Genomic DNA, 14,179 nt, shown 5'->3' with positions numbered 1-14,179 from the left:
CTTAGTCGCTGGCTAGACATTGATATTTGGTCACCTGATGTCATGACCTAAATCGAACCTACAGTAATAATAACGTCTTAAGATGTTGTGTGCCTTCTAGGATGCTTCAGGAAAACCTTGTGCAATTCTTAGTGTGCTTCCTTCATGTGAGTGGGCTTGACTAACCACCTGTAGGTGACAATGTTTGCCTCTCTATATGCTCTCTAAATGTGAAATTCTCGATGTGGTCCTGGCAGGTGAGTGGGATTGACAAACCACCTGCAGGATACACTGCTTTCTTTTAGCTTGAATGTTTAAACTTACTAACTTATAAAAAAAAAAACTAACTAACTAAACAAAAATGTAGTCATAACATTTAAATAATACTACATTCTGATGCTTTTAAGTGCTACTTTTATGCTCATTTGTAAGTCGCTTTACATAAAAGTATGACATGTACCTTTTTGTTTATTTGAACATTGTGAAGAAGATACACTTTCTGGCACAAACAAACCCCCAAAACAGTCGATAACCCACACCCTAATGCCATTAGCAAGGTGTGCTTTCTTCAGTCCATCATTTCAACAACTATTTGCAGTGTAACAATGCTCTTCTCAATCTAGTGATTATTATTTGTATTTTTGGCTGAGATCTTGTACTGCCAATAAGACACCTTGATACTAACCCTAACGCAAACTTTGTAATCTACTCCAACACATCTCGAAGATATTTAATAAGATTAAGATCAACTTGTGACCAATTCATGAGTGAAAATAAATCCTTCTTTTGACTTATCCTTTCTTTCTCATTTGAGCTTGGTAAATATTGTCCAATAATATGACTTCATCATACCTCTCCATCATGGTTAAGAAATAAACACAGTTTCAGTTAGAAGAACTGTTGCCAATCATACAAGCCAGAAATATCTTAATCACTGCTATAAAGGTCTGTTTAGAGACTATTAATTATTTGCTTATTTAAATACAAACAGCCGGCCAGGAAGTGAATAATATTAATTTATGGACAGCATCTACGATACAAGCTATAAAAATGATTAGGACTCCTTTGAGGCTTGTGGAGTAATATTTTTTTCTCAATCTTGTAACATTAAATTGACAGCTCAATAACCTTGCTTCCAAGCACCATATAAAGCCTAACAGGGCTGATACAAAAAAATGACACAGATGGCACAAACATATTCAAAAAGACCCAGCAAACAATTTTGTCTAAGGGACATCTAAATGTAGACAGTTAAGCTAAAACAAGGCTAAACTTGGGCTGTCAGTAAAAAAAACTAATAGACATCTAAGAATAGCCCAAAACTAGACCAGTTGTCAAATAGACAGATTAGACAGACTTTATACAGTATGTGTAGCAATTCATTTCTGTTTATTTGATGACTAATCTAGTTTTGGTCTATTCTTAAGACAGCTATTAGATTTTTTTGACAGCCCAAGTGTAGAGAAGACGACTATGTTTAGACATCTATTAGACATCTATTAGAAATCTTTTAAAAACAAAAAATGCTTGCCGGGAACTTTCACATTTGTCATTACAATCTATTTTTTTTGAGTCTGCTAACATAATACAGAATAAGACCTCATCCTACCTGATTGTCTTGCAGCCCCTCCTTTCTGAACAGGTGAGTAAAAGGCAGACAGGGCACTGAGGGACCCTCTCAGGTGGCTTTGAATGGAGCTTATTTTGGAAGAATGAGGTTTCTGGGAGCTCTCTCCTTTTGCATCTTGGCCTCCACTTCCCAGACTGGCCCACTGCTCATTAAAAAGTCCCTGTATACGATTAACAACTTGGCCGATAGCAGCAGGAGACGCTGTGGCTTCAGATGCCCTTTGAGATTGAGGGTGGGGATCCTGTCCTTGTGTTTCTTTTGGTTCCTGCTGTGTTTGCAAACCTGAACTTCCTTCTTCTCTTTCTTTCTCTGTTACTGTGCTTTCAATGCCTAGACTCTCCGCAGATTCTGTCTTTTGGACTGTGGGCTCAGTAACTTCAATTTCACTAGCCAAAGTCTCAACCATAGCACTTTCTACCATGACATATTCTTCAGTGTCACTTTCTGCAACATTTTCACTGACTTTGGTATCTGTAATCTGGCTTAATTCACTATCTTTGATATCACACTCTTGTTCTTTGTTTTTTATAGAGTCTGTGTTTTCTAGCATTTCCAAGACTTCCAGACTATTGTTGCCTTCTAGATTGTCCAGGACATCTGTCTCTATTGACTGGTCACACATGACTACCTCTACCCCTACAATTTTCTCTGCTGTAGTGACTTGTGCAAGCACTTCAATGTCTCGAGCTTCTACTATATTTGTTTGAGTGCTCGAGCATTGAGATTCAGTTACTTTGGGATCCTCAATTGGTTGAGGTTCTGTTGAGATTCCTTTCTCAAGGACACTTTTGCTGTCTGTACTAACCGATGCATCACATTTGACAACTGGTTCAGGTTGCGGCTCTGTCTCAATAGGACCTTGAAGAATCTGCTCTTTCACTTGGTCAGTTAGTTCCTGTATTCTCTCATCCTTTTGTCTGTTTTTATCCATTTCTTCTCTTAGCAAGACATTTGTCTTTTCCAGTTCACAGCTTGCCTTGCTTAAACTTTCTTCCAAAGTTTTCAATTTTGCCTCCAGCTCCAAGTTAGAGACAAGTTGCTGTTCGGCAGGTTGGGCTGTTGTATTCTCCTCAATTATAATTACACTTGGTCTTTGAACAGTCATGGTAACTTCTTGAGTTGATGTACATTCAGATTCTGAAGCTGGAATCCCTTCTAACAGTGTTGGCTGTTTATCTTCAAGCAAAATCTCTGATCTCTCCTGCTCCTTTACTTGCTCTGAGGGACTCTTTGATGCTTCTTCTTGAAGTGTAGGTTCCTGCAAAAGTTCCTCTTCTTCATCAGGATCAGTTGGAGTTTCTGCTTTGTCTATGAGTATCACCGGGACAGAAACAGGAGCTGGCACTTGTTCCTTTTCTGACTCTGTATCAGTTACAGGTTTGTTTATTTTAGAATCTGGTTGTACATTAAGCTGTACTTCAAAATGTGGTTTTTCTGGGAGCTGTTCTGTGGATCTGTCAGAGGGCACTTCATGAACGATTTCATGATCAGCAACTTTGTTTTTGGAAAGGAAAAGTGCATCTTCCTTCCCACTTGTAGATGGGGGTAAAGCACTCACTTGCAAGTCAGCTTGAAGAACCTCGATCTCTTTCAGCTGCAAAGGTCTCTTTTGTTCTGACTGGTGCTGCAGAATTTTTTGAAGCAGTCCTTCCCTTTCTGTTCTAAGTGAACATATTTGAGCCTTCAATTCTGGGATGGTGCGGACTTGCTCTTCTAATTCACGCACCCTTTTAAGTGCAGCTGTGATCTGTTGATGCAAGCTGGCCCTGTCCTGGGGAATGCTGCCTCTCCTGTCACCTCCATCAGCCGGTCGAAAAAGCTTCTCAGTTGAGCCATTTTGAGACTGGGAACTTTGCTCATCAGTTGAATCTGATCCTTTTCTGCGTGGGACATTAACAGGCATACTGGAGGCTCTTAACAGGTGAGGCCTAACACTAAGGCCTATGGATTGTTCATTCTGAGATGAGGTCTGTACTTGAGACTCTTCTGCAACCTTTGGTGAGGGGAGGTAGCTACTCCCAGATATCTTTGACTGGCTGGTGGCAGAACTTCCACTGATGCTACTGCTACCACCTGTGGCATCACTGGCTCTGAACTCAAAAAGTTGTTGGACTTCAGTGACACGTGACTTGGGTTTGGACCCTAATGTGGAGGTATTGGCCCACGTATCTTTGGCTAGAGGTCGAGCGCCATGCCCAGGAAGGCTGAAGTTGCGAGGCAGTGTGCTGTACTTTGGACCCCTGTTTTTACGTTGAATGTGCACCCTCTTGATTGTGTTCCCTTTCTCTATGTCATCTACGTACTTCAGGAAGTCCAGATCCAAGTGAAACCCATAGGGGGTCTCTACAGAATATGGCAGCTGTTTTCGCTGTACTCCACTCTCAGAGGCTTTAGTAGCAAAGCCATTTGCTGAAACGCAAGGTACTTTTTTAAACATCTTGTTTTGTAAATTTCGTAATTCAAGCAGTCTTAACAACTAAACAATTGATGCTGTTATTTGTATGCAAGGAATTATAATGCTGTGAACTATCAAAAACAGAAAATATATTATTTACTGGAAATGACAACAAAAAAATCTAGTATACGTACCACTTTTCTTGTCCATTATTTCTGTTTTTGCAGTCTCATGAGTGGGATCTGATGTAAACACTAGAAACCTGTAGACAAATCAAAAACAAAATGTAAAGATCTCAAATTATTATTTTGTAATGTTATTCATTTAAAGGATCAGTGAAAGCAATAATTCCTATGCATATACTGTAGGATACATTCATTCTTCAATAGCTGTACAAATTAGAATCCATACTTCCGGTACAACATGGTTTTAGATTATTTGTTTGTGGCATTACAGAATCCCACGCCACTATTTAAAGTTAACCACACAGTCATTGTAGTTCATTCTGTTTAATTTACTCCAGATGGCTCACAGTTTATGTGGGGTTGATTTAGGCAATGGAAAACATTTTTTTGCCATTTTAGATTTAAGATTCTTCAGGGGCTTACGTAAGGCTGCTGATCAAAATACATCATGCTAATACAAACTGAATACACCCTGAGGCTTCAGGTCTGGAGATCTACTTCTCAATGTCCTATCTTGAAGCCACTCAACTTGTAAGTTACTAAAATATGGTGAAGAACATATTGCTATCACACACATTCATACAAACACTTGTAAAGCTATCTTGATGGGAACTTTACAAAGACACAGTGAACAAACTCTATGTTTTATCCATGTACCCCGATCTTACTCCTAAACTCAACCCTCACAGAAAACCTGGTTATTATACTCATGGGGACATTTGGTCCCCACAACAGTAATGCAACGAGTAATACAAGGTACATGTACAGAGAGACACACACACAAACTCACTGGTTTATATGGAAAAGTGAATTTCAGTAAAGGGACAAACACATTTCTGAAGTAATTATAAAGTTTATCTTATTTTAATGGAGCACCATATTGTAGGGTTGTTTTAACCTAACATTGGTCAAATCAAATGTGAACAAAAGATTTATATGTAATTTTTAAAAATTAACCCAATGATTGTTATTTTTTCTCTCTCTTTTTCATATTTGACCTTGCGTCAGGAGATTGGGGTAAAACAACCCAGCATTTTTATAGAGTTAAGATTTGCCTTTGAGCTTTTTAACAATTACATAATGACTATATATAATTTGCTGTTTATGAATGAATATACTGCATTTAGCATGGACATGCTGTCACTTTACACAGAGACTAAATTACATAAAATTTCTGGGTTGTTAAAAGCCAAAGTTGGGTAAAAACTACCAACTATAGATTATAGAGCTATGGATTTTATTCAATAAATTATCCTAGCATTTGATTCTGTTTATATATTTCCAAAAATGTGTTGAAATAACCCAGCATTATTAGAGTGCGAGACACATGAAATGTGAACCTTCTTCTGGTGAAATGTATCCTTTTCAACATTTAGATTTAAAAAGAACTATGGACAACTCCCTGGGGGTATGTTTGCAGATCTTAACTATACTGAACTTATGGGATAAAGATTACTCAAAGATGTGTCATCTGGCTTTGAGTTCAGTGTTGCAGTCTGAGCCAGATGCTGGGAATTTGGAAAGGATATTCTTCAAAGGATCAATCTATGTTTCATGAATCCTGGAACACTGACTGGCTGCTGGATGTCTACATCTGGACAGATTAGCATAAAAAAAAGAAAAAACATGTTGATATTAATAAAATTTTCACTATTCATCAATAAGAAAGCAACCTTCCGATGACAATTTCCTCACTTAGTAAAAGCAAGGGTTGTTTTATGTCTCAGCTGCTTTTTAGATATGGGATCTGAGCCATGGTTTGGTTGAGAAATCAAGCAGTAAGCATTCTGAAGAAAAATGAAACAAAATGCCAACACAGCATTTAGTGATCACACAATCAATCAACGAACACTTTCGCAACACTTTTACATTAGAAAATAATGTTTTAAAATCAGTACCACTATGAAAGAAAAATAAAGTGCTGTGGCATAGTGCGTAAAGCTCTTGAGATGTAATCAGAAAGTCACTGGTTTGGTCACCACAAAAACCAAGCCATGAGCAATCACTGTTGTGGCCTTGAGCAAGGCATTTAACCTGAGGGTTGATTCAGGGGAACTGTCCCTTGTGGAAATGCACTGTTAGATCAGTTTGGATAAGAAAGCTGCCCAAGTTGACTTCAGGACATGTTTTATTTTAGGCATTAAGTATACACACATTGTTAAAAAAATAGCAATAGAATAAAAGTTAATAATTACAAAAGGACAAAAAAGTAAAAAAAAAAAAAACTCCCTTTTCGTTGGCAGATTCCCTCCTTTATCAAGGGTCGCTGCAGCAGAATGAAACGCCAGTTACTCTGACACAGCTTAAAACAAAAAAGCTATTGCCAAATATTACTAAATACCATTGAATATTTAACCCCTCTACTGGGGTTCTGTAGTATACTCTGTACTACACTGTACGTATTAAATTTAATTACGGAATTATGATAAGCAATAAATGGCTTACAAATGTGACCTCCTGAAGATGTGATTTGCAAAATGATGTACAGAAAATTGTTACAGCCGTCGATAGCAACAATAAACTCACAATATCTTAATATGCCTACTTCCCTTCCATAAAGTATGCAAAAATTACTGCATCCAAAATGGTGAAAAGCCTTGGAGTAACGATTGATGACCAACTAAACTTCTCTGAACACATTTCTAGAACTGCTCGATCGTGCAGATTCGCACTCTATAACATCAGAAAGATCCGACCCTTCTTATCTGAACATGCAGCCCAACTCCTTGTTCAAGCTCTTGTTCTCTCCAAACTGGATTACTGCAACTCTCTACTAGCTGGGCTTCCAGCTAACTCTATCAAGCCTCTTCAGCTGCTCCAGAACGCAGCAGCATGAGTGGTCTTCAATGAACCTAAACGAGCACATGTCACTCCGCTGCTAGTCCGTTTGCACTGGCTGCCAGTTGCTGCTCGCATCAAATTCAAAGCTCTGATGTTTGCCTACAAAGTGACTTCTGGCCTTGCTCCTTCTTATCTGCTCTCACTTTTGCAGATCTATGTGCCCTCCAAAAACTTGCGTTCTGTGAATGAACGTCACCTCGTGGTTCCATCCCAAAGAGGGAAGAAATCACTTTCGCGAACGCTTACGCTCAATCTGCCCAGTTGGTGGAATGAACTCCCTAACTGCATCAGAACAGTAGAGTCACTCGCTATTTTCAAGAAACGACTAAAAACTATTTACTCTCCACATCACTTCCTAATCTGCAATTGCCTCTCTGAATATCACACTAACTGTACAAAAAAAAAAATACTAATACTACTAATACTTTCCTTCTTAGACTTTACAACCTGAAACTTGCCTATAGCACTTATTCATTGTTGCTCTTAGTTGTGTAAATTGCTTCCTTGTCCTCATTTGTAAGTCGCTTTGGATAAAAGCGTCTGCTAAATGACTAAATGTAAATATAAATGTAAAAAGCAATATGCCAAAGAAGTAGCATGTTTGAATTAAAATTCTTTAGGATTTTTGACACCAATGTTAGATGCGAATTTAATGTCGTTTTTACATCAAGGAAGTCAGTTGACTTCAAATCAAATTGCATTTTTGTCAAATATCTACTGGGGAATTTGGCAGATGAATTTGCATCAACAAATTTGGAGTTCACACTATAGAGTTTTAAGGGTTAGATAGGAACATAACTATAAAAGGTCTTAATTTAAACTCCAAAGCATTCCTAGATTGTTCATTTAAAAAAATATTAAGCATCTTAATTAAACTCCTTGGTTTATAAACAGCCTGCATTTATCCCCTAGTTTCAAGGCAAACCCATGTAATAGTGTTAATCTGAGCTTGACTGACAGCTGAATCCCCAGAATCCGACACACTGCAGCAAGCATGGAAAATGTACAGCTTCTTAAGTCCTCCTGGAAAAGAAAGGAACAAGGCAGGGAGGCAGGGGATGAGGGGCATCCCCAACCTTAGAAATGTTTAATGCCATTCAAATACACTGTCGTTGAGTCTTAATTAGCCAGAGCTGGAATGCAGCTTGTAATTGCTGAGTAAAGTGAGGCCTAGCCACTTGTCAATTAACCACATGGAACCAAACAACACAGCTCTGCCTATTTAATTAAATACCAAAAAAAGGCATAGATAGAGTGAATAATTAGGATGAAATGAGAGAGAGACGGAAAAAGAAGATGGCAAATCAGGGCCACTGGAGAGAAATTACTTTAATAAGACGACTTCCATGCAATCTTCCGCTGGCCTCATTTGCTGGAATCTGTTTAGTCTTATCTGTGGTCATATTAGAGTGAGTATATTGAAAATTCGTGTTTCTAGTTTGCCTCAAGATCACCTTGCCTTGTTTGTTGTGAATCAAACGTCAACTGCATCCTAAAAAAACTAATTTCGGGATACTCCATGCATAATAGAAATTTAATTGCTTGCCCTCTTTATCCTGCTTTCGCTCATAGATGACCCAATGGAACAAGCGATGTTGAGCTATAATAGAAAGTCACTGTTTATTTAGCTATTCGAAGCAGATTTAATTCAATATAACTAATCAAATTGCAGGGAAGGAGCGGAAGTGAGGGAAGGAAATCAATCTCATTTGCTGTCTTTGTAACGCGTAGGAGCAGAATGCACGCAGATGCGCACACACACACAATCCACCTGCAGCCCTACAAGCTCAGCATCTAGTGCTGATTAGGAGTGCTGAAGCCTTGAAAAGAAATCGAACCAAACAGAGCCAAAGGCAGCAGAAACTGGCTGAGCAGCCAACAAAACAACATCTGTGGGCATTCGCAGGCATGCCAGCTGGACAAGCAGGGAAAGACTGTTAATATTCCACATGCCTGTAATTTGTGATCCTCAGCAGAACCGTGAGATTTTAGTCCTAAGGATGCACACATGCACTCACATAAGTCACAGATTCTATATTATGATGCAAACACAAGTATATTTATGACATTGTTACTGTGTTTATGTTAGAATTTGAAAGTAGTGAGGCCTTGATGAAAAATTATACCAAAATGAACAAAACTTAAAAAATTGCCCTGGGGTGTGTTTCCAAAACCACCATTAGCCAGCTAAGGTCGCAAGTTGCGTCATTATTATACACATAGTTTGAAATCCTTCATTTCAACGTGCATTCGCAAACTGTACTGCAAACATGTACATTTACAACTACACCTCTAGAGCTGTAGTTGGAAGCATAATTCCTGGTTGTGCTCTATTTCCAATTATCCACAATTACTCCTATTCCTTTCGAACCTTCCAACATTTAAACTTGGAATGGTCTCAATACTGTAAAGCATTAAAGTCATCTCTCTTAGGTGTAATTTGCTTTCAAAGTATTTTTACAGTTCAGTTTTAGCAGTCTTCATATTGACAATTGCGCTCCCTTCGCAGTGCAAATTGAAAATATTCATGCCATTATGAAAGCAGCCATGGCTCATGAAGAAAACTATAGATTGTATACTTTTAAAGAGGAATTTACGTTACGTCACCAAAACGTGTGTAAACAAAAATATATAGCATACGTGAATGCTTTTATTAATAGAAGGTTATTTATTAAGAAATGTAGCCTAATGTATATGACATGGGCCTGTTGGTTAGAACATTTCTGCACTGGTTTGAATGTGTCAAATTTTAAAAGTAGACTTTAACAATAAATAAATTATTATTATTATTATTATTATTATTATTATTATTATTAAGTAGGATTTTTCTTAATTTCTTGATAAATAGCCTACTTTAAATTACAACCATTAACGATTTATATATGAGATTAAAATATGTGTTAGCTAAGTGGTTTTATGTTTTAGAATAAAATATGGAAAGTTCTCAATAATATTTGTAAAAGAAACATTGGCCCGATATGAGCTGTTTGCATATATTTCAGTTAATATGGAAAGTGAGTGCATGTTTTTATTGTTACGTCCCTGATGTAAAAAAACAAATATTGGATTTTTTTTAAAGAGTGTGCGAGTAAAACAATATAATTTGCACAAAAAATTATGGGGTTCTTCTTTAAAGAAGTTGGTACTCCACCCCATTTAGAGCATCATTACGAACGTTTTACGTTATAACTAACGATTCAAATGACGGATCTGCGACAGAGAAACTGCGGTTTTGGGAAACACTAATCACTACATTGTTCTTGTCCCAAATGACGCATGGTTCTATGATAGTTCTGTAGTACAGGTTATGTAGTATATACTGAATGTATTAAATTATTAAGATGGTTTAATATGTTTGGCATACTCATTAATGTAATTTTACTGAATTAAACAGTTTATAGTATTTAAATTTGACTTGTGCATCAAGAGAATAACAATTAATTTTTTAAGTGGTGATTAGGTGATAACTGGCTAATAAATGTGATCTCCTGAAGACGTGGCTAGCAAAAGTATGCACAGCAAACTGTAGAAAGTACCAATTAACTTGCTACTTCCCTAACATACAGTATAGTATACAAAAACATTTGGCCAAAGAAGTATCATGTTTAAATTAAAATTTCTGACAGTAAGCAAAAAGTACCAAGATTACCTGCAAGATTCTGAAATTCACGGTTGACATTTGACAATCAAGCCACAGAAAAACTGAAGATTACACGAGGGTGACAACAGAGCAGCTGTACTCATTAAAAATCTCATACTATCCATATTCGCACAAGACAGAGCAATGTATGTGAATTAGGTTTCAAACTAAACGCATGATGCAGATATTTTGAGAGCAGTTCTGCGTTCGAAATGGCATACTTCTATACTATATATTACGCTAAAATCAGTATGCGAGCCAAGTAGTATGTCCGAATTAACAGAATTCGAAAATCAAGATGCGAGAAGTACCGAGATGACCTACTACTTCTGGTGAGATTCTGAAGTGTGCATCGGATGGACACTACACTATCTTATGATTCCCTATGAGAAAATTCATGATTGGGAGTGAAGCAATGCAACTCATGCGGGTAGATCACATGATCATGTCAAAATGGCAGATGTAGTACGTCCGACTTCCATTCATATTACTACTATAGAATGTACTTTTCTAATGGTGGAGTAGTACGTTTAAATTCAAATGCAGTACCAACTGAGCAGTAGGTGATTTCAGATGCAGCCCAAGTCTCTGAGATGATTGATCATTGAAAACATTAATTCATTTGGTTTCTATTTTTGTAAAATACAAATATACTCAAATTTGTTAGTCATTATCTTCAAAAATGTAAATTACACAACATTAAAGCAATGCATTGATCATATTTTTCTTATTGTTTATTGAACTACTGCATAAAATCAATTTTACACAAATAATCATTCGCCCACGTTCAAGCTCATGCCAAAAAATGTGCTCTGATTCCCTCTCTTATGGTTACGATCATCTCCCACACTTGTCATTCCCAGTAGCTCAGCTCTGTTCCAGGCTTTACTGCTCCCATCTAATGACAATAAACAGATAGAAAGTGGGCTGTCTGACAGGAAGCATAAGCATGCCGCACTTCCCCTCTTTGATGGAAGGTTCTAGCTCAACAAATGGCTCTGCAGAGCGTCAGACATCTGGAGGAGGTAGAGAACACACAACATCTGTCCAACTGAGATCAGAGGAGGCCTGGAGAAAACAGCGCCGGAATGAGCGTTAGACCACCAGTGAGAACATGTGTCTATAACATATCGCATTCAGTATCAACTTACTAATGATAAGTAGCATAGACAGTCTAACACACAGTAGTGGAGGCTAATATTCTGATTATTCATGTAAAAATGAAATTTAATTGAGTTGAACTTTTACAATATATAGAATTCAGAAGTATTTGTTATTAGCGACACAAGTGGCTGTTGAGTAAACTGCAGCTGGCAAGACTGAATGTGATTCAATGACTTGAAATACAGTGGGCCCTTGCTACAACTGCGGCCTCGCAGTTTCCCGGATATATGTGCTCTCCCATCCGAGGGTTGGAAAATCTTTGGGCAAATCTTTGACTGTGCATTTTCAACTAGAGAGGTATTTTCGATTTACAGCCAAAATAAATAAACAGCTGAAAAAGCTGAAAAAGAACTTAAAAAGCCAAGCAGTGCTAATTGAGCTGGTTTGACTCTGTTATGCATCCATAATTTTAGGTTTTGGGCAGGATTTTTGATTTTCTGAACATCCCTAGTTTCATTCCTGGTTCTGTTCCTGATCTACTAGTGAGTCTCTGAATAATGCAGAGGAATGACACGACTTTAGGGAAATATTGTGTGCTTTAACTGTACACTTTTATGTGTGGTTGAATTTTTTAACCTCTTATTCATTGTTACATTATTTGGTCATAACAGGGTGAACATGCAAACTCCACACAGAAACGCCAACTGACCCAGCCGAGGCTTGAACCAGCGACATTCTTGCTGTGAGGCGACAACACTACCTACTGTGCCACCACATCACCTACGTTATTTAACATAATTAATATATTTATTATAAAATTGTTTACTTAATCATGTTGACAAATTAATAATATCATAATACAATAAGTAAAGAATATTCACTCATTCATTTTACTTTGGCTTAGTCCCTTATGAGGGATCACCACAGTCCAAAGACATGCTATAGGTGAATTGAATAGACTATATTGGTCGTAGGGTATGAGTGTGTGTGTTTGAGTGAGTGTGTATGGGTGTTATGCAGCTGGAAGGGCAACCGCTGCATAAAACATATGCTGGGAAAGTTGGCGGTTCATTCCACGGTGGCAACCTCTAAAATAGAGACTAAGCCGAAGAAAAATTAATGAATGAATAAATGTATTCATGCGTTTATACTATTGATACTACTAATGAGCTAGTTAATTTGACAATTCTAGAAAGTTTTAAACAATTTCCTTATTCCTGATCCATGAATGTGTTTGGTTGGGTGAATAAGTGAAAGCAAATAATGTGTGTGTGTGTGTGTGTGAGAGAGCGAGAGAGAGCTTTCATTAAGGATGTGAAGCAAATGTCCATAAATTATTCAGTCATCTCGTGTTTGTAACGCTACAAGCAGATGAGTCCGAGCTTCTCATTAGTACTCAACGGATTACAGCACAAGAAAGCAATACGTGAGGTTGAGAGGAAGAAACAGAGACAGAAATGTCTAACCGTTCAGATCGGGAATGTATTTGAAAAGGGGTTTTCTTGGTTCAGACAGAGAGCACTGAAAGGAAGGGGGAATGGATGGAGGAACACACGCAGATGATCAAGAGAAGGGGGCTATCGAGCTCTGGCAAGTGACAGCCAGGTGCTTGTTCTGGATTGTTCACATCCCATGGGATCCACAGCAGCAGACACATGCGCACGGCCAGATTCCAGCAGAGATAAGACTGATGCCCCATATTGATAATCATTTACAAATGCCAAACGTGTTCTGAACTGTCAGAGGCAAACACATGGTGAGAGCTAAGCTAATCCACATTTACACAAGCTCTTAACACCCAGTCGCTGTCAGAAATGCAGAGACAAAAAACAAATGTACAGCACTCTCTTTAGATGCTGCAATCCTTCCGTCTTCAAGGAGGCTCCAGGAAAAACTGCAATTCATCAGAAATAAGATCAATACTCCATATTGATAATCATTTATTTATAAATGCCAAACATGCTCTGAGCTTTCACAATCAAATACATGAAAACAAGGCTTATCCACATTTTTATACACACTTTAAACACCTACTTGCTCTCAAAAAATGCACACACACAAACACACACACACAAACACACACACTTGTACAGATATTTTTATGGGGACTTCCCATAGGCGTAATGCTTTTTATACAACAGTTCTGCCTGGTTCTCGAATCTGACTGGCTTATAGCCGTGCAATATTCTGCAATATCAGAACTCATACAGTCTCCTTCCCCTTCTGTATTACTCCGCCCATATAAAAAGACAGCAGATCAATAAACTCACTACAGTTTGAGAAATATTGCAGTACATTAATGTACTGTTGAGGCTTTTTTAGGCGAGAATATAGTTGTTTAGATTGCATCTATGCAGTTTATTTATAAGGATAGTGCCTATTTTTAAATATTTATAATTTCTGAG

General features: G+C 37.7%; 1 protein-coding gene across 14 annotated transcripts in view; it reads right to left on the bottom strand.

The window, feature by feature from the left end:
* The window catches only part of kank4 (KN motif and ankyrin repeat domains 4), a 97,163-nt gene that overhangs the window by 25,615 nt on the left and 57,369 nt on the right, over positions 1 to 14,179 (bottom strand). For all 14 annotated transcript variants that reach the window (XR_012408043.1, XR_012408040.1, XR_012408041.1 and 11 more), the window contains 2 exons: positions 4,199 to 4,266; positions 1,589 to 4,018 (listed from right to left, as the gene is read on the bottom strand). Coding sequence is in view for 9 of the 14 variants with exons in the window: in XM_073954317.1 (XP_073810418.1) it covers positions 1,589 to 4,018; positions 4,199 to 4,214 (2,446 nt within the window). In the remaining 5 variants the exon portion in view is untranslated. The remainder of the gene's footprint in view (positions 1 to 1,588; positions 4,019 to 4,198; positions 4,267 to 14,179) is intronic.

Source organism: Danio rerio, chromosome 6, assembly GCF_049306965.1.
Source record: "Danio rerio strain Tuebingen ecotype United States chromosome 6, GRCz12tu, whole genome shotgun sequence".
Classification (NCBI taxonomy): Eukaryota; Metazoa; Chordata; class Actinopteri; order Cypriniformes; family Danionidae; genus Danio; species Danio rerio.
The sequence above is the reverse complement of the archived record's forward strand: the minus strand, read 5'-3'. Positions and strand labels throughout refer to the sequence as shown.